The 20,854-nt window shown below is 40.7% G+C and overlaps 1 protein-coding gene across 1 annotated transcript; it reads right to left on the bottom strand.

The window, feature by feature from the left end:
• Window positions 1-15,756: 15,756 nt before the first annotated feature.
• LOC148029210 (uncharacterized) lies at window positions 15,757-19,959 on the bottom strand. Its single transcript, XM_087687980.1, has 6 exons — window positions 19,556-19,959; window positions 18,825-18,959; window positions 18,220-18,487; window positions 17,865-18,097; window positions 17,610-17,753; window positions 15,757-17,496 (listed from the first exon to the last, which is right to left on the bottom strand). Exons 1-6 carry the CDS (start codon window positions 19,847-19,849, stop codon window positions 17,341-17,343), a joined length of 1,230 nt encoding a protein of 409 aa, XP_087544106.1. The 5' UTR covers window positions 19,850-19,959; the 3' UTR covers window positions 15,757-17,340.
• Between the last annotated feature and the right edge of the window lie 895 nt (window positions 19,960-20,854).

Raw genomic sequence — 20,854 nt, 5'->3', positions numbered from 1 at the left:
CGGGATTTGCACTCGATTGGACCTTACTTTGCTTGGGAGGCATTGTATAATTTGACTTTTTCTTCGCAGCTACTCACCCAAGATACAATAGAGTTGACTCCTTGTGGAAGGAAACCGCTCGTGAGAACCCTCTCAGAGAGGGGGAAAAAAAGAAAGGGAAAGCTCGGAAGCCTCCAAGGACAATTCTCTCTCTCTCTCTCTCTCTCTCTCTCTCTCTCTCTCTCTCTCTCTCTCTCTCTCTCTCTCTCTCTCTCTCTCTCTCTCTCTCTCTCTCTCTCTTTCTCTCACACTCTCTTACCAGTCGCTCCGTCGGCCAGCTAGCAGCGTGGGTAAAGGGGGGGCATTTATTCTTTTCTTCTTTTTTTAAAAAAATCATTAATTAAGGGGGGGTCATATGGCGGGACAGGGAAATATAACATGAACTTTGCATAGGCTACATCCAAGTTTTCCATATAACGGTTAGCCTCAAAGATATTATCCTTAGTTTGCAAGATAGGTGGTATCTTCTTGCCATCCTCAACCACCTCAAATGGAGCTTTGCCACTGGAACCATGCACTATGTTGTTGTAAGAAAACTCAACCAAGGGCAAATATTACTCCCACTGTGTCTTATGGTTTTGAAACATAACACCTCAAAAGATCTAATGCTGTGGACTTTGCTTTCTCAAATTGACCATCTATTTGCGAATGGAAGGATGATGGGAATTTCAATGTGATACCCACACTCTCAAACAACCCCTTCCAAAATAAATTAGTCATATGAGGGTCTTGATCACTAATAATCGACTCTAGCATACCATGATACTTAAAGATGTGCTGCAAAAACAATCGTATCATATGATTAGCCAATATTTTCTTCCTCACTGAAATGAAATGGGCTTGTTTACTAAACATGCAAATGATAGTCCATATCCATCATTCCCTATAGGTATCCTAGAAAGCTCAAAAATAAAGTCCATTGCAATGCTCTACCAAGGCCTATATGGAATAAGCAAGGGTTGTAATAAACCTTGCATCTTTTGCATATCATGCTTTACCTTCTAACATACATGTCGTGACAAACTATTTTACATCATGTCTCAAAGCTTGTCAATAAAAGAAATGCTCCATTGTCTTGACCATGGCATCAATACCTCTATGTCGTCTTGCATATGAAGGAGCATGACTTTCAATGATAACTCTAGGCCTCAACTACTTTGTGATACGCAATCATCCATCTCTTAGCACAAAAAAGTGCTCATGTCTCTAGCCATTCTAAAGCTAATTATAAATATTAGCAAAGTCTAAATCAACAACATATTACCCTTTTATGGCATCCAAATCAATGTAATAAACCGTATTGAGACGAGTGACTGAAATTTGTGGCTTACATGACAGTGCATCAACCAAAACATTATTTTTACCATCAATATGTATAATATGAAAATGAAACATAGAGAGAAAATTTATCCATCTCATATGCTTTTCTGACAACTTTATCTATGTGAAAAAGTGCCCCCAAGTCAAATGGTCTATCTGCATTGTAAAATCGGTCCCCATCGAATAATGTTTTCACATAGATAGTGCATGAAGTACAGCCAAGAGCTCTTTCTCATAGACCTGCAAATTTTTTTCTGTACCATGAAGAATTCAACTCTCATAAGCCACAACTCGGCCATCCTGCATATAAGAATAGCCCCAATGTTGTTACCACATGTATCACATTGAATTACAAATGACTCCCTTAGATTAGGTAAAGTCATCTTTTCCTTCAACTTTTTAAATGCTGAAATTTCTAGAACTATCCATCTAAATGACACATCCTTCTTTTGCAAAGAATGCAGTGGAGATGCAATTTTAGCAAAGCCACGTACATACTTCCTCTAGTAAAAACATAAATCCAAGAAGCTATGAATCTCATGCACATTTCTCAAAGGCGTCCATAATCATATTGCCTCAACCTTTAAAGGTCCATGTGAATACCATCAACCAATACAATATACCCTAAAAACTGGATTTCATGCAAAAAGAATTTACTTTTATTGACATTGATAACCAGTCTATGCTCACATATTACATTGAACACAATGTCCAAATGTCTTCTATGCTCTCCCTCATTCTTTAAATAGACAATCATATCAGCAAAGAAAATGCCCACAAATCCTCTATGTGGCTTGAAAATGTGATCCATCATCCAATTAAAAGTATCAAGAGCATTCATAAGCTCAAAAGATATATCAAGGAACTCATGTAGCCTAAAAAGATATTCTCAAAGCTATCTTAGACACATCCTCTATTCTAATGTGTATCTAATGATATCCACTTTTCAAATCTATATAGCTACATATGGTTGTCCCTTGCAACCTATCCATAACATTATCAATCCGAGGAATCGAAAAGCATTTCTTTATCGTGATCATGTTTAGAGCATAGTAATCAATGCACATGTGCCATGAATCATCCTTTTTATGCACCAAAAGCATTGAAGAACAAAAAGGAGATGAGCTGGGCTGAATCAACCATTTTTTTGACAACTCATTCACTTGACTCATAATCTCCTCTTGTTGGGCTCACACGGACTCTATAGGGTGTCTTATTAGGTGGGCTACTTCCAAGGATAAGATCTATACCATGATTTTCTAGTATTCTAGATGGTAACTGCCATAGAAGTGACTGAGATAAGCAATCAACATACATTTTCAAAAATGACATGCAATCCTTCTCTAATTAGACATATTCTCAACATTCTCACTATCATATTTATCCTTAGTAAAAACCAAGTACTCTAAAAGATGATTTTTCATTACTTTAAAATAGCAACTGCAAATACAAGGATAGATTCACCTTTCAACTTTACATCAAGTGTGAGTATCTTTTCCTTATGCTGAATAGTGATCTTTTTTCAAAAGAATCAATCACTACATGCATACGGTGACACCATGGCATAGCAAGCAATACATCACAATCCTCAAGTGGAGCAATGAAGAACTTCTCATTGTCCACATATCCCTGTATATGCAACTGAAGCTTTCCAATGAGCGGTGTGATTGGCTCTGCATGGCATTTACATGCCATTTCAACTTTCCCCATGGGTCCCATCTCATTCTCTCTGATGCCTAGACAAGTTGCCATGTCAATAGAGATGAAGTTGGCTCGTGCACCATTAGTAAAAAAAAATCAATGCATGCTTATTCCTAATTTTGACCCATGCTCTACACAACTCAGTAGCATCATCATTGAGCGGATCATTAACAACATCAGGCACCAATCCCACTAATGTTTTGGACTTCTTTCCTTTAGAATCTCCTTGATTTTTTTATTTTTCAACTTGTTGCTTGTTGGGACAATTTTTTTGCAATGTGACCCTCTATTCATAAATAAAATATTTATTTATAGCCATCAATTTCCTATGTTGTGCCAATGATTTCGAGCCCAATCTTTGTTGTTTTGGCCTCTTTTTAGGCTAATTTTCAAATTTGGCCCTATTCTCAGCCTTAAATAACTTTTGATTCGATTTGTCCCCACTCTCTAGGAAGTCTAAATCTTTCCCATACTGCAAAGCATCGACTGTAGTAGCAGTCTCTAATAGTTGAGACATGCTAAACATGGTGAATTTAATGTAAAAATCTATGATTCCTTTGGGCAGCCTGCAAACATGTTTTTCCACTTGCTCATGAAGGGGTACGAGGCAATAAGAAGTAACAAATAGCAATGCATCCCAAAACTTCTTATTATATTGCTCCAAATTCTTGCATTCCTTAGCATCTAGCTTATTCCAAGCTGTCATAATGTCCACCTCAAAGCTACTTGTCAACCAATTCGATGCAAACATTTTCTTGAATTGTATCCACATTGACGGTGCTCTACCTTGCATTAAAAAAGTGGACCACCATTGTGATGCATTCCCTTTCAAGAAAGTGGTTGTCTTTCGAATCTTAGAGGACTTTGTGAAATTTTCCCTTGAATAGACTGCATCAAATTGCTAAATGAAAGTGAAAGCTTTCAGCCCCTCTTGTGCACCACCAAAATTAATGACTCAAACTTCACTACGTTTCTATCCTCATCACTGTCTTTTGCTTCCCCTTTTTGGATGTCAAGTCGTCATACACTGGCTACACTGCAAAAAGGATACATTCGTTGAATTTATATCAAAACCAACACCAAACATAGCATTTGCATGACCAACACTCATTCATTGAGCCTCATAAGCATTCGAGGGTGTAGATGCATTGCCAAATATGCTATTTTGTGTCCCAGGTATCAAATCTTGCTTCCACTAAAGTATCGTGGTTGTCCCATCATGGCATGCATTTCGAGCTGTCCAAAATCCATTGGATTGGCACTTTCATGATGGCCTTGCATTTGCATTCCTTGCCCTATAGGTGTCAACTGTTTTGTTTTATTAGCACCTTTGGGAGCTTCAAATGAAGGCTTTGGCATTACCTTCAGTGTACCTTGTTGTCCTAAAGGTGTAGAAGGTGTCTTCTTCTTCTTGACTTTGTTGTCCTTCTTTAGAGCATTCAAGAATCGAGTAAACTAAGGATTCTTTGCCAATTCAGCAAAGAGATTTACTAATGTCCTCATCCAATTCTTAAAGTGGTCATCAAATTTCTCTTCACTTTACCGATCATCAACCTCATTTCAGCAACTTGATGTCCATGGTTTGAGGCTTGTCCAAGATCAAGCACTGCATTTTCTTCATTTGCATATGAATGCTCATATTGAGAGGCATCATCATTGCTTGATTGCATCTCAATGTATGAAAACACATTGTTGTAATTTCTTAGCTGAGAGTAAAAATCGGCACTAGTACAAAGCTTTGGCTTTCAATCAAGTGCCTTGGGCCCACCAAATAAAGGAATTAAGTAGTATCTCAACAATGGAACCATGAAATTAGCCTTCCTTCTTAGAGAGAGTGGTAATTTCCTAATTAAGTACTTATTTACTATAATAAAAAATAAGAATAAATTAAAATGTATAATTTATTTTAATAATCATAGGCAATAGACACTCAAGTGGCCCCAAAATTGATCACTTTTTTTGTATTTCTTTGACTTTAATTGCTAATGGATTTAGTACAAATTGAGATTCCCCAATCTTCTTTGCTGATCCAAAAAGCCCCTTGTTGTACATGCAATCAACAAAGCAATTTGGACCAATTGCCCCCCTTGATTTTCACCCATGAATTGCACAAATGGTACCACTAACAACTAGCCAAATGTTGCCTCAATTCACAATGGATGGTGTGGCATCTGAAATCCTTGTCAATTCCATGTTGGTTTTAGTGTACGATACCTTCTCTTGTTGGCACAAGTCCCAATGTGACTTTTAAACCCTAATCTTTACATAAATTTAGGGCTTACAACAAAGATCTCTCTACTGGTCCACCAAATTTGATTGAGATTTGCTCAAAATGGTTGAGAAAGGTTGACATCTCCTAAGAATGTGTTGGAGAAGGTGAGAGACCCAAGATGAGAGAGAGATCTCATTTTTTTGTAAGAAAGACCCTAAATTCTTCTTGTTGCCTGCTCCAGCCTACATTTAATATAGTCACCTACTACTGCCAAACACCTCCAAAATATTGTCACCTGATCAGCAATGTTGTTACCAACCCTCGAAAGGTGACTTCTTATTGCCCCTTGCTTGCTAAGGCCCTCAAATGGCTATCTCCTACAGCAATTTGTTATTCTCTGATTAAAAAATGGACCAACATCTCTCTCTCTCTCTCTCTCTCTCTCTCTCTCTCTCTCTCTCTCTCTCTCTCTCTCTCTCTCTCTCTCTCTCTCTCTCTCTCTCTCTCTCTCTCTCTCTCTCTCTCTCTCTCTCTCTCTCTCTCTCTCTCTCTCTCTCTCTCTCTCTCTCTCTCTCTCTCTCTCTCTCTCTCTCTCTCTCTCTCTCTCTCTCTCTCTCTCTCTCTCTCTCTCTCTCTCTCTCTCTCTCTCTCTCTCTCTCTCCAAGCTGTAAAACTAATTGAATGGCTGAGACACACTAACCCCTAAAAACGTCTTATCAGTTTGCATGGGCATTTTTAAGTGGTAGCCTTCTAAACCCATTTTTCAACATTGTCCATCCATTTAATTTATTTTTAAAATAAAATAATCATGAAAAATAATTCTAGCTCTTTTGATCCTACCCAAAATTAAATGTGCCTATTCATAATTTAATTAGATAGGCCATTTGCAACCCGGAGTGGTCTCCAACCTCTGTTGACACTTAGACTGATATTAATTAATTAATGCTAGTCCCTAATGTTGCTACGGACACTTACTAGCCAAATAACCATTCTAGGGTCAAAACTGACACCAACTGGCCCCTAAAGTCTAGTTTTGGCATAACTTATCACAACTTTTGCCTTTGACACCCACTACATCCTTGAGGTCCTTTGCCTATTAACATGAAATAAATGTTATATGGATCACATGTACTAAACAATCTTGTACAATTAATTAATAACTTAATCAAATGTCATCAACAAGATTAAAGCATCTCAAAATTTCACGTCCCATGACAATGGACCTATACATTATTTACAAAGTCAATAGAATACTAGCAAACTCTTTAAAACCAAAACCAAAAGAGTTTCACCCCTCCAAAAAAGAAACAAGGTTTGACTTCAATATAGCAAACATGCCCTCTTTTAAACCAAGGTAGACATGTCGTTTCTTTGTTACAAACTAGTATTGTATGACCTACATTGTTGGGTCAAAGGAGACTAGGTATTTCAAATCGCATGCTCTCTCACTCAAGCAATTCAAGCCTCTGAGCATTTCAACATCAAACCTTCTAAATCAAGTTTTCTATTTGCATAAGCCTAGAATAATAAATAAATTATTGTGTCAAGGTATCATAAAAAAGATTTGTATAGTGTATTTTGTCCATACTTGACCAAGCAACATTACCATGTCTTTAAGTCCATATGTGATGGGCTAGCTTCATAATTTTATCAATATTTTTGGACATCGTTTGAAATGAGACTATTATTCCATCCACTTCCATGCTTCCATAGAATATGTTATATTGTCCCTACAATAAAAAGGAAGCATGAAACTTCACCTAGTCCCAAAGAGATGAATACGAGGTCAATGATCTAGCATAGGCCCCACACATACACATGTACATTCTATATGCCACCACCAACATTAAACAAGTGTTCACTATCTCAAGTAAGAGCATTGCCCGTTTGTTTTTAATTGTGCTTAAAAGAGTGCTTGGAGAAAGTTGCTTTTGCTTGCTTGCAAATAGTTGTTCTATTTGATAATGCTAAATAGAGTTTATCAGAAGTCGTCAATAAGATTCTAGATGATAAGTTGATGGTTGTAAATATTAGAGGAACCATACTTACATGCAGCATTGTTCTAACCAACAATATCAACTTGGTCTTGGAAATATCAAATTCTCATTCCCCTATCACAACGATCCTAATTTACCAATCAACCTAAAGGAATTGCACCCAATCTTGCTCTCTCTCCTCCAGCCATTTCTGTCCAAGCGTGCTTACGATGTTAATCACCTCCTCCACCACCTTGATGGGAAAAACCCTACACAAGGTGGTGGGGAATTGGAAGTTAAAGTCGAAGGGACTCCTGGATGTTTCTTGCCTCTCCCAAATTACAAGTTCGGCATGGAAGTTCATTGGGGCATCATCCTCACATGGTGGGATAGGTGCTGGGGGTGCCCTCACTCCCTTGGCATTCCATTTTCTCCTTGTCTCCTCCACCATTTGTTTTCTTCTTTCCCTCAATGCCGCCTTTCTTTTTGCGGAGGTGTCTACGTGTTGTTGCTCTTTAGGCCGCAAGGAAGGAGGCGGTGGGACAAGCTCTTCTTTGTGTGGTCCCATTCCAAAGTTCACATCCACCTCTCTCTCCTGGCTTGGCTCTTGCTGCTCTTCTTCGATGAACCTGAGTGCATCCACTTCCTGCGAGGTTAGGCCTACCAATAGGAGGTAGTGGCATTGCTTTTCCAGGATTGGGCCAACTCCCCTAGGTTGTGGTAGCATTTCCAGTCCTGCTTTTAGTGCTCTACGAGCCATTTCCAGTTTCCTTTTCATGGCCCCTATGGACTCTCCCTCCTCTGCTTGGGTGATGTCCAATAGAGTATCTAGGAAGGTGCATTGCTGCATTTGGAAGCCCACTTGGGCAGCCTCTGCTCTGCTTTCAGCAATTATTTTTTTCTTTTTCTACTTGAGCAAGACGGTGTGCCAAGGCTTTAACTCTTTGTTCATTCTAGTTAGCCCATTCTTCTGCTCTCCTTTCCATGTCTTTGAGGCTTTCCCCCTGCCTCTGAGCTAGCACTGTCAACCTTTGTTCTTCATCTTCCATTTCTCCCTTTAGCTTATGCTGCTCTCCCCGTGTCAAGGCAGCTTCTTGGGTTAACCTTTCCATCTCTCTTTCATACCTGCGAGCTCTTTCCTCCCTCAGCTCCTCCAGTTCTTCTATGGCTTTAGTGATTTTCTCCATTTCAACTTGCAGATATTCGTAGCACCCCACAATCTCTTCATTGTGTCATCATAGGCATTGTATGGCCTTGATTTCTTCGTTCAATCGCACCTGCCATTCCACTTCTGTCTCTTCCTTAGCTTGTAGCTGCTCCTTCAACTCATGAACTTCCCTTTGGACCATGGCTATTTGGCGTGTTTTCTCCAACTAGGATGCACCCATGGCCTCTTTTTCGGCTTCTAGCTCTACTATCGCGATTTTTTTCTCCTCCTTGGCTTTCTCTAGAGAGAAGCTCCTTGACATACTCATCATATTCTTTGGGTGGCCTCTCTGTTGTGAGGACGGAGGTTGTGGAGCCTACCACCTTTTACCTCTTCGGGTCTTGCTTCGACTCAGTGTCTGTCGCCCACAGCCAGCCTTTTGGTTCCTATCAAGGGGGGGTTCCTTCTCCTGCTCCTTGGCCCATTTCTTTATTCACGAAGTACTAGACCCAAGCCATTAAGTTGTTGGTGTCCACCTGGGTCGTAGAACTGGGAGTGGAGATGGCAGTGGTGGTGGCAGGCGTCAGGAGAGTGGGGATGGGGGGTGATTGGGGCCTTGCCCTTTCCTTCTTGTACTGAAGGTGGCACGAACTTTTGGCACATGGGCACTTGAGCTTGGCCCTTCGTCTCTAATCGGGCTCATGGGTTCTCGCTTGTCCTGCCTGGACTGCTGCTCAATGGACCTACGCGTAGCAAGGGCCATGTCTTCCTCCTCCTTTTTCCTCAACTCCTCCTCCTCCTCTTCCTACTTTCTCCTTCTTTTCTCCTCGACCTTTTTGGACTCCCTACGAGCCTTTTGCAAGTCCGCCTTCTCTTGTTTCCTCCTCTCCTCTTCTTGCTTTTCTAGTGCAATTTTCTTCTTCATCTTCTTAGCCTTTCCCCGGCTAGTCTGCTCTTCTTGTTCCATGTTTTCTTCTTCCTCACCCAGTGTCCTTTCGCTGGACTGCGCCTCCTATTCCTGGTGAGGTGGCGACATGCTTGGTGTTTCATCCACTCCTCCTGCTTCTTCCTACCCTTGCCCCAAGGCTTCCCTGATGATAGCGGTGAGGACCCTGCCGAATCCAATGGTTGAGGCCTTTAAAGATGAAGCTTTTCTTTAGCCTTGGTGGCAGGGGATTCCCCCTTGGCGGGCTGTCCTCCCATTGCCAAAGCTTTTGCCAAGGTCTCAATGGTCTTCCTCACAAAACCGTTGAGATTCACCTCATCTAGCGACCGTGCCGCGATGCTCTCTAGTAGGGGGACATTAATGCAGCTCATGATGGTGTTGTACCTCTGACTAGCAAAAAACACATGCACCATCTTGGCTTGGAGTTCTAATGATTCTAACTTCGTCTCTTTTTAAGAAGGAGAGGGAAATGGACTTTAAAGAGGGGCAAATAAGAAAAAGAAACAATCAATTGAAAAGAGGAGGAAGAAGTAAACTACTCCAATCCTACAATATATCCTCATATTTCAAAGAGGAACCAATTGAAATGGCTCCAACATATTTCCAATCAAATGCCCAAAGAGGCCAATAGTGATGATCCAAGGCACTAAGAAATGATTCTTCAATCACCCAACTAGAGAGAGAGAGAGAGAGAGAGAGTCCATAAGAGGAAATGGTTCTACAATTTATGTATACAACAATAATATTATGTATACTTACAACCTACGTGTGCAGCCACCCATCCAATCATAAGTGCTACTGCATAGGATCTAGTGTATTAGACATAGTCCTCCATACCATCAAGGCAGTGAAGTCTTACTCACCTAGTGACTTATGGCTTAGGCTAATCTTCATTAACCTTGAACTCTCGTTCAATTGTACCAATAAAAACCCTAGCCACATGCAAAGATTTTTTTTTAATTGGCTTGATGCTCTCAACCTAACAATTCAAGTACTAGTGTGATATTTCAACTAAAGGCTTATCATGTCACAACCAACACTCCATAGGCATAAAGGGTCTACTATATATGTAGCATAGGCTATTTCCTTAGACTTGGACTGCAACTCTAATAAGACACGCATGTGTCAGGCTCATCTCTCCAAATTAGGAGACAAAACACAAGCAAATATAGCTAACTTGAAATGCCTAACACACTACTACTAGCATTTTGTAAGCTCTTCAAAAGCCCTCCTGTTTCTCAAAGAAGGAGAACACCTCACATCACCCCCCCCATCATTAAACCCTTGGGACATTGTTTCTATATTGCACCAGCATGAGACCTCTATCATAGTGTTTATTTTTGTCCTTGACATGATCATAATAATGCATCAGGAACATGGACACCCTAATTATTTGCTAATGGAGCAATTGGCAAATCCAAAGTGATGCAATGAAAGGCCTGACAACTAAACATTGTTTGGCCACCTTTGATGTCTCTACCCCCAGTCATCATGTTCTTTTGTGAGTATCCATTGTAGGAGCACTTTTCTTCCCTTTTCTTTCTACCATCCTCCTCTTGACAAAGGGACAATGAGTGCAAGGCAAAGTTAAGGTTCTCATGTTATGTGCCAACCAAAAGTGTTATGCCTATTAGCACCTTGCTAACTACCGTAAAGACCCATGGCAAGGGAACAGCCATGGAGGATACCCAGGAGTATGAGAGTGAGTGCATGTCCTTTTTCCCTTGCATAGGTGGATGACAGTCCCTCATTTCCCAAAGTGGCCAAGGCCTCTCCCAATTAATAAACATCACAACCTTTTTCCAAGAAAACCAATATGCAAAATTGTATATACATGACATTTGAAAGCATGGCAAAATGTGCCTATAGAGCATACCTACTTGTGGTTAGTCTCTACAACTACTCACAAAGAATTGGCATTTGTTCTCTAAGCTCTTATTTCGAAAAGAGCACAGATTTGTATGTACAAGTTACAGTAGCAAGTTGTTCTTCAATATTCAAATGATTTAATTCAAACTAAGAAAAACTATTAGTTCACATATTTTTATCAACTTGCTTTTTATCTCAGCTCAAACCCTTTTCATGTGCATCATCTATTTCACAAAGTTTGCAGAGTACTACACAAACAATCAGCATTTAAAATTGACATTAGGACATAGGCATAGCTATGCTTCTCTAGTCTGCTCTATGTTGCCATGTTTTTGGCACGCACTTAATAAATAGAACCAGATGGTTGCATTGCTTTGCATAGGCAATCAACAAACTTTCAATCCTACATGCATTAGAATATTTTAAATGCTAATATTATGCTCTATCTCAGGTGGTATGCCAAAGTCTATCACCATAGATTGAAAGTAAGCATATCCTTTAGCCACCAACCCATCATGACTCCAAGCTGCATGTAGTGATGAGAATGTGACTCCAATCAATGCATTCCATGTCACTACATCAATAGATTGCAGTGCATCAAACACTCCCTGGGAGTTTTCTAGATGCTTCCACAACACCCACAATAATGAATAAGCACAGTTGCTAAAAGTAGACATAAACCATGCCTTGCAAAGACAATTGCATGATGAGTCTACCAACAGAACTCTGAATTTCCAATTGAGTTGCAAGATTGCAACAACAAGTCTAAGTGTCTGATCTTCTAGAGCTAAAGCTCCATTTCGCATTTCCTTGTATAGAGGAAAAGTATTTTCTCCTTGATTATGCAGTGTAAGTTGCAATCATGTTATTCCATGATATAATAACACTTTTTAGCGAGTCATTAAACATGTATTCAACTTCCATAATGCTCCTGCACTCACCATACACGCCTAAAAGGGTACTATTGATAAATATACATGTCAAAACCATATGTTCTCGCATCAATATACAAACCCTTACCTACATCCAAATACATGACTTGAAATGTGTTCTTTATCAGCAAGCACATAACATACTTGTATAATTGTAGCATATATCTGATCGTTAGGACTCAACACCATTACCTACATTCATCATTTCAATGTACAATTGCAAAGCCTTAACTTCTTGGCTATGCTCAACATATGCTAAAAGCAAGCTATTAAATGACATAACATTGCGATCGTGTAGACATTTTCTACCTCTGTAATGTTTCCACACTTTCCATACATGTTAATGAGAAAGTTTACAATCAAAACATGTAAATTTGGACATTTTCTTAAGGCCTCGACATGTATTGCATGCCACCAAGTTCCGGTAGGTTGCTTGTCACCATTTATTTCTTCCATGTCTCCAAGGAGAAACATATTTGAAGGGCGTACAAAAAGATCCAATCATTTGGAGTTACACCTGTCAGAGTGCAATGGTACGCAAGGGTATAACCAAGACTAAGAGATAGAGTGAACACACACACACACACACACACATAGAGAAACAAAAGAACATAGATTTGCAATATGAAGAATGTTGAATAAGAAATACATATATATACCTAAGTGTAGTTCGTATGTCTACATCTCTCCACCTCAATGATATCACCTTGTTGTATACCTTGAAGCCTACAATAGTCAGCATGACCTGTGCCCCGGACTGAGCCTGAAATTTGTGATCAAAGTATAATTGAAAGTGTATTAAAGTTTTTGCTATATATAACAAAAAATAGAGGCCAATCAAAAAAGCAATTGGCCTACCAAATCTAGCCAACATGTGCCAAATCGGATCAATTTGCTAATGTGGCATCCTGTAATAAATGTGATGATTGTACAAGTTCAAACTATTGCATGGACACATGCCTATCTAAGGGATGACCAAATGACCATATCTCTTAATACCCCCTCCTAGATCATGGAGACAGCATGAGGCTAAGGGATTTAGAATGATGACAGAGTAAAACCTAGGAAGCACCCTCACAAACAAATTTGCGATGTGGTCCTCTATCTTGCAATAAACCACATCAATAGTCTTATCCATAACCTTTTCTTGAATGAAATAGTACTATATCTCAATGTGCTTCGTCCTAGCATGAAAGACTGGACAAGGCAATGCAATTTTCATTGTCACAATGAAGTGTAGTAGGACCTGTCAATTGGTAGCCAAGCTCCACCAACCACCTCCGAAGCCACATTGTCAAATGGTAGAAAATGTCGCTTAATACTATGCCTTAGTCAAAGATAAGGCAATCATCTTGCTCCATAGCCTTCTTCCAATTCTATCCACAAAGCCTTCACGTAGGTGGGCTCCCTACCCGACATAAGACAAGTCATCAAAAAATACTTAGAATAAACAAGCTCGACGGAATATGCATAAGCATGAAATACGATCTCCTTAAATGACTTTGTCCACATAGGTCCACAGATCTATAGAAACAAGCTCCAAGGGTACTAAAGACCGCCTCGAAGCATTATCAAGAATGGCATCACAATGTTTATGAATACAAGATATACAAGGCAACTGGCTCACCACACTTCGACAAACCTCAAATAAGTATCCCCTAAATACCTCCCAAAGATAATCATAATTTAGGTGGCCAAATTGAGTATGCCAAAGCTTGGACTATCTATGAAGTAAGAAGATTAGGCAAGGCAAAAGGAAGCCTCAACTTATAAACTCCATTCTCTACATAACCTACAAAAAGTACCTTTTCTAGAGCCATGCTCAAGAAACCTAAAAGAATATGTATCAAACTCAACCAACAAACCAAGAGCACAAATCTTATGCACAAAAAGTAAATGATAACCCACACTTCGTATATAGAACACCTTAGAAGTGTGAGAACCACGACATCCATCTAAAATCGATTGCATATTACCCCTACCTTGTGTGGAAACAAAATAGCTATCTTATGAGAATCTGCCCATGCAAAGACCACAAATGAGTAACACTTGTTGCAAAAGAAGGAATCATGTGCCGAGAGGCACCACTATCAACAATCCACTCACAAGGGTGTGGGGTCTTCAATTGTCAACAATCCACTCACAAGGATGTGGGGTCTCCAACGCAATATCAAAAGCCTTCAAGGTCAATACCTAAACCACCTCTAAAGGGAAAAAAGCAACTGATGAGAAAGCAACCACCACTTTAAAATCCTTTGAAGCCCTTCTTTTTAGTGTCCTTATCCTTGTCGAAGTAATCCTTTTTCCAATGACTTGTTTTGCCACAAATGTAACAAGTAGCAGTCCTCTATGTTGTCCTTTAGTTTGTCTTCCTTCTTGTTCTTATCCTTCCCCTTCTAAGAGGATTGCCTTGTCAATGCCTCCAACTAGAAAGCATCCTACCCTTAAAATTGTTCCTTTTGGTCCAAGACCATAAGAACCAACTTCCATCGAAGAGTTGATTCTCACCTTGAAGGCATCAAGGCAAAGTAAAAGCACATAACTTAGGCAATAACTATGAGGAGAGTCATCACCATGTCTTTGGATGTGATCCATAGCTTATTCACAAGTACTATCTTGTAGACTAAGTTAAGCATCATTAGAGGTCACCATTGTGACATCCTTGCCACAAGTATCCCAGATACATTGGTATAGCTCCGCTGTGGCAAGCCATCTATTCCAAGTGACTTGCCATTCTTCACGCTTTTGAGGGCACATTCTCACTCATCCACAGTGAAAGAGGGCTCCAACTTTGCTACCTGTTCCTTGGTGATTTTGCTTCCATACCCTTGGAAGAAGGTCTGCAACTTCAAATCATAGTCCCAAGCCTTGACAATCACAACTATAGAACATGAAAGAAAGAAAAAAAGCGAATGCTAGCATTTAACTTGTCCCACTGCGCCTAAGCCTTTCCAACTCCGCACACTCATCTACAGAAAGTTGAACTCACCTCTCCATGTAAAGCGGTCAATGGCCTTCATAATAAACTCCACCAAATCATAAGACTACAAGATGGCAAGTATTATAGCACACTAGATGCAATAGTTCTTGCCATCAAGCTTCATAATCGCCTATATCTTCATATTAACCTCAAAAGACATTTTCACATGAAACACCGACAAAAACACAAAAGCAACCCCCTCTCACTATAAAAACACTACCTGCTAGGGCTCTTCTTTGGTAGACTCAGACCTTCACCCATCTAAGGCGATGAAAATGTAAAATCTTCAATTAAAGGCTCAAAACACGACCTTCCTCATACAACAAAAACCCACAACAAAATCAACAACTTTGCTCATTTCTCACACGCCCTCTCACCTCAGCTTTGTTATAATGCACAACCCTCTTGCTCGCCCTCAAATGCTGAAAACGCAGCCTTGTGTCACGCTGAAAATTCCTCTTCAAGCATATCTACAATCACTCGGTCTTTGCACTGCTCTCATACCATGTCAGAGCACAACAGTCCAAAAGCAATGAATGAGACTTGGAGATGGGAGTGAACACAAAGAGAGGAGAGAGAGAGAGAGAGAGAACGCAGATCTAAAATATGAAGAATGCTGAATAAGGAATACAGACATGAACAAGGGTGTAGTTTGTATTTCTACCACCTCAATTATGTTACCCTGTTGTACACCTCGAAGCCTGCAGCAATCAGCATGATCTCTACCCCAAACTGAGCTTAAAATCAGCCATCAGAATATAACTGAAAGTGTGCTGGAAATCTGCTATATATAGCAAAAAATAGTGGCCAGCCAAAACAGCAATCGGCCTGCCAAATCTGGCCGACCTGTGCTAGATCTGGCTTACTGCAGACATGGCAACCTGCTGATGTGGCCGACTGCTAACGTGACAACCTGCAATAAATGCGATGACTGTACAGACTGTTAAAACTGTTGCATGGACACATGCCTGTCCAGGGGATGATCAAATGACCATACCTCTAGCAACACCTACCTCTAGCATCTGTCTATACAATTGTAAAGCCTTGTAACAGTTTCTTTGCTCGACATATACCAACAAAATCAGTCCATGAGAACTCAGTGGAAGTGGGTGTACAAAAGGTTGCTATTAATGTATAAGTCACTATCAACTCCCTTTGTAGTGATAATATCACATATTGCTAGTACCATATTCAAAGAACCAAAAGAAAAAACATTCAGGTACCTGTACCCCTACAACCAAACATGATTCTCTATCTGCAAGTAATGAGTACACTTATAAAATCAATACATACATCCAACAGCTTGCACTCACTTTCCTTTTGCATTAGCCTAATCACGCCCATAGCTTTCTCAACTTCACCATGCTCAATATATGCTGAAAGCATTGCATTCCAGGACACAATATCACACAGAGCTAGCCCCTTAAATGCTTTTCTACATCCGCAATGCTCCCACTCTTACAATACATGCTTATCAGTGTGTTGCCAACAAAGGTCATAGAATCAAAGTCCCTCCTTTCACAATCACCATGGAGTGAAAATCCTTGTTCCAAGCAACTTAAGCTTCCACAAGCTTTGAATAGATAAACATAAGAGAATTCATTTGGCTCTGTACTTTCTTCTTGCACAGACTGGTACAACAGCAGTGCCTTCTGGCATTCCCTACGGTCCACATAAGCAGAGATAATCGCATTCCATGGCAGGATGTTCTGACATGGTAACATTGGAAACACAGCAATTGCATGTTCAAGACTTCCACAATTGACCATTGAGTGCATCAGATAATCACCCGGGCAGGTATAGTGATCCAACCCAAGTCTAACCAGATGCAGATGCATTTGCATAATATGCACTAAGGACTTGCAGTCATTGCAAGGCTTCAAGAAGGAAGAATACAGATTTCCCACCAGAATCGGCTCAGGTCGCACTATCAGAACCAAGATTTCCAATGCTTGATTCAAGTGTCCATCCTCTCACAGACAATGGAACTACCGATGCACTTATGATGGATGTGATTTCAGATCATACTAGTGTGTATTATAAACTGTGTAAGCTCAGATGGACTGCTTTCAAGAAACAGAGCCTATCTGTTGTTGTGACTTTTGGCTCTCCAACATTGGACCTCACTGTTCACATTGGATTGATACTCTGCATTGTCCATACCCATCAGTATCGTTTGTTCCTGAACTACCTGGGGCTGCTATAAACTTAAAAGTGCTCAGGCACCTGCATTGAAGCTAAACAAGACACCGGTAGAAGTCTCAGGTCCAGTCACTCGTCCCCTAAGTAGATCCTCTACCTTGGATAACATCACTGGTTTCCGACCCCCTCTTGGCCTTGACTGGAATTTTTCATCCTCCTCAATAAAATCACCCTGTTAGCCACAAAAAAAAGAGTCCAGAAAATCAGGCATGTGTATAGCAAACCGAAAACATAACACCCAGCTCATCAGATAAACCATTCTAGGCTACAAGAAAGTCCATGCACCTGCACATAGCAATGCCGCTTTGTATTCTCATGGTTGTCCCTTGTATGTCTGTAGCCAAACATTCTGCTGCAACCCTCATATGAACACTTGAATTCTTTAGCACCCATGTGAATGACCTTGATGTGCACTGCTAAGTTTGAGCTCTGTGAAATACACGAGGTAATGTTCATGCCAACAACCCTGATCCTTAGATCAATTACCAAATCAATAACTGCAACAGGGAGAAAAAGAAGAATCCAGATAGGTTGACTCACATTTGAGAAGGTGCGCGCACAGCCTTCAAAAGGACATACAAGCCTAGATTTAACTCTATGAGCTTCATGGATCCTAAGATGCCTCTTGTAAGTTCTTCTCAATATAGTCAAGCCACAGAGCCGGCATTCAAGATGCACATGGGCACTCCTGGCGTGTTCCCGCAGGGCACAAGGATCTTTAAAACGTTCACCACATCCAAGTTCACCACATATGATCTCCGAAAAGTGAAATGCTGAAGCAAGAAGACATCAACTCAATAAAACAATAAAGCTCCATGGATTCAGAAAATAATAGTACTCTGCATGAGTACCTAGCTGCAGCAATAAACATGGTCAAAACTAGAGAGATACTCACCATGTGCAGTTTCATAGTGGCTTTGCACACGACAAGGAAAGCTGAAAGTTTTGTCACAATCGGGTTCAGGGCAATCCAGCTTCTTCGGTTCACCTTTGACATGGCCCCTGAGGTGGTGACGTAACTTTGGTCCGGAAGGGCAGACTGTATTACAACCTGAATATGGGCATTGATATTGCTTTTCTGCATGAGATACAGTGTGACGATTCAAATGATCCAGCCGCTTATAACTCTTTAGACAGCCGGAGAGTGGACAAACAAATGGTCTCTGCAGCATGATCTTATAAGAAGTCAATAATATGTGGGTGGTTACAATAATGACTGCAAAGAATATTCCCATTGCAGCAATGTGGAGGCAAAACAACCATGTTATCAATTTTTGGCTTCACACACAACTGAAATGCAGCCAAGTCTGACCTGGATGGAATTAGTTTAACGATATGATGGTGCAACCAGGACTTCCTGAGAGGTCACCCTTCTCGGTACTGCTCTGGTGCATTGCCAATGTAGCTGTTTTCAAACCCCAATTGTTACATTGCAACACATAATCAAGTGCAGAAGTAACTAACTACTCGTTCAAAGACACAAGAAGAAATAACTGGCACCTCACTGGAATGAGATACCCTGTGTTGGCGCAAAACAGATTGCTTCTTGGTTTGGTATCCACACTGCTCACATTCCAAGAATTTCCTCTTTCTGGCTGGTACTGAGGATGTGATGCTGGGATCATCATCATTATTCTGCAACAGAGAAGTATGCCATGTTAAGCACCTGTCTGTTACAAGATTGCACCTTGTGTAGACCACACATCTTATGTCATTCTACAGAAGGCGATGTCTTTTTATGCTATTGCTGCAGGACAATTCAATATCGTAATAATAACGTTCAATACCTATCATGGCATAAAGTCTGTCGTGCCCAATCTCTAAATAACGTGGACAACAATCAGGACATGTCAGAACACTACAAATAACATGGCTGTGAATTGGAGGATGCGAAAAGACCAAGGTAGACTTAATTTCCAGCCATAAGCTTGGAAGCTTTAACATCCAACTTGCTTTGAAACTAGGCAACCCTAATGGACCTCTATTGATTAACCACCCTACAAGGTGATCTTAACGTACATGTTTTAAAATTAGAAAGCCTTAGTGGAACCCTATTGATTCACGATGGGAGGGTGGAAAAAGGCCAGGTATTGTTTTCCAGCCATAAGCCTGAAAATTCGACATCAGACCTGCCTGGAAACTAGACGATCTTAATGAACCACTATTGATTAACAACCCTGGAAGATGTTCTTGTACTGCACTGAATAAAAGGTCAGAATTCCTCGTAAAACCTCTGTGCTGGCATGCTCGAGCATGTGCTTTTGAAGGAGGGCGAACTTCGAACGCGCTGTTCCGCATACAGCACAGGTATAACGGCGGCAGTCTGATCCAAGGATGGAAAACGAAGCCTCGTGCTCAGGAGGATGGCCCCGGATGTGCGCTTCCATGACAGATCGCTTGGATCGTGTCGCGCCGCAGACGCTGCAGAGATAGCACCTCCTGTTATCAGAGCTACTGGCGCTGTTGCTCCCATCTCTGCTGTTGCTAACGCTGGCCGCGGCCCCCTCAGCAAGCCTATCTTCCATTCTGTTGATCCGCCTGCGAGACCCTAATTGGAGAATGATAAACAAGAGCGCACGAGAGTGCCCTAGTGCGCTAGGATATTGCCCTTCTGGTTTTTTTTTTTAACGAGAATGTGAGTGATCAAAACATTACGAGTCGCTCCACAATATCACTAGTTACTAGTGATTTTGGTATAATTATATATATTCCACTTTTAACTATTACAAGCTAAGGTAAGAAGGATAAGGAGTAGCAATGGCGAGTAATATAGGTGTAAAGGGCTAATTGCTTAGAAGAGTAGCAACATCAATATGTTATAACACAAAGTAAACAATAGGAAAGACTAATTATCGAGTTCGTCTAGTGAAATAATAAGTGATTTAATTGTCATATGCTTAAGCATGGGCTTCCTCGTATTGAGAGACTTAATGATCTTCCATGTGAAGTCATGGTCATTGTAGTCGGAGTGGCCATGGCTAGCGGTCTTCTAGTAGCTGCACAGTCTTGTAGGTGTTCAAGAACACAAACAAAGGCTTTGACATGTTGACGGCATATGGTACCTGGGCAATGCACCTATGTGCCATGCTTGACTATAGAAGCAAGCTTACGCTCAACTACCAAGACCCACGGACCGCTTATTGTTTCAAGCGAACACTTATGGCTATCTCTCACCTAGCCAACGCACATTCGATCCTACCGGGGTGTAATGAGCTTACCTGGATACCCAAATAAGTTGCCTCCTCCCTCAAGCACATCAATAGCTCAATGATTCGAGATACGAACTCAAGCATCCTCAAGCCTCCACCTCCAAGCTCCATCCTCCATAGCCGCGCACAAGATAAGAGAAGAGAAGAAGAGAGGAGATAATTGAGAGCTTCACCTCCAAGATCCCTCACCCTATCACACTCACTCCCTCACATTCTCACACTCCCTCTCTCAAGCACACACAAGCAAGCAAGAAGGAGAAGAGAATAAGAGAAGAAAATGAGTCCACTTTACCACACACCAAAGAATGAGCTTCTTCAATT

The sequence above is a fragment of the Lygodium microphyllum genome, chromosome 11, assembly GCF_053477565.2.
Source record: "Lygodium microphyllum isolate KBCC chromosome 11, Lygodium_microphyllum_v1.1.10, whole genome shotgun sequence".
NCBI classification, from domain to species: domain Eukaryota; kingdom Viridiplantae; phylum Streptophyta; class Polypodiopsida; order Schizaeales; family Lygodiaceae; genus Lygodium; species Lygodium microphyllum.
The sequence above is the reverse complement of the archived record's forward strand: the minus strand, read 5'-3'. Positions and strand labels throughout refer to the sequence as shown.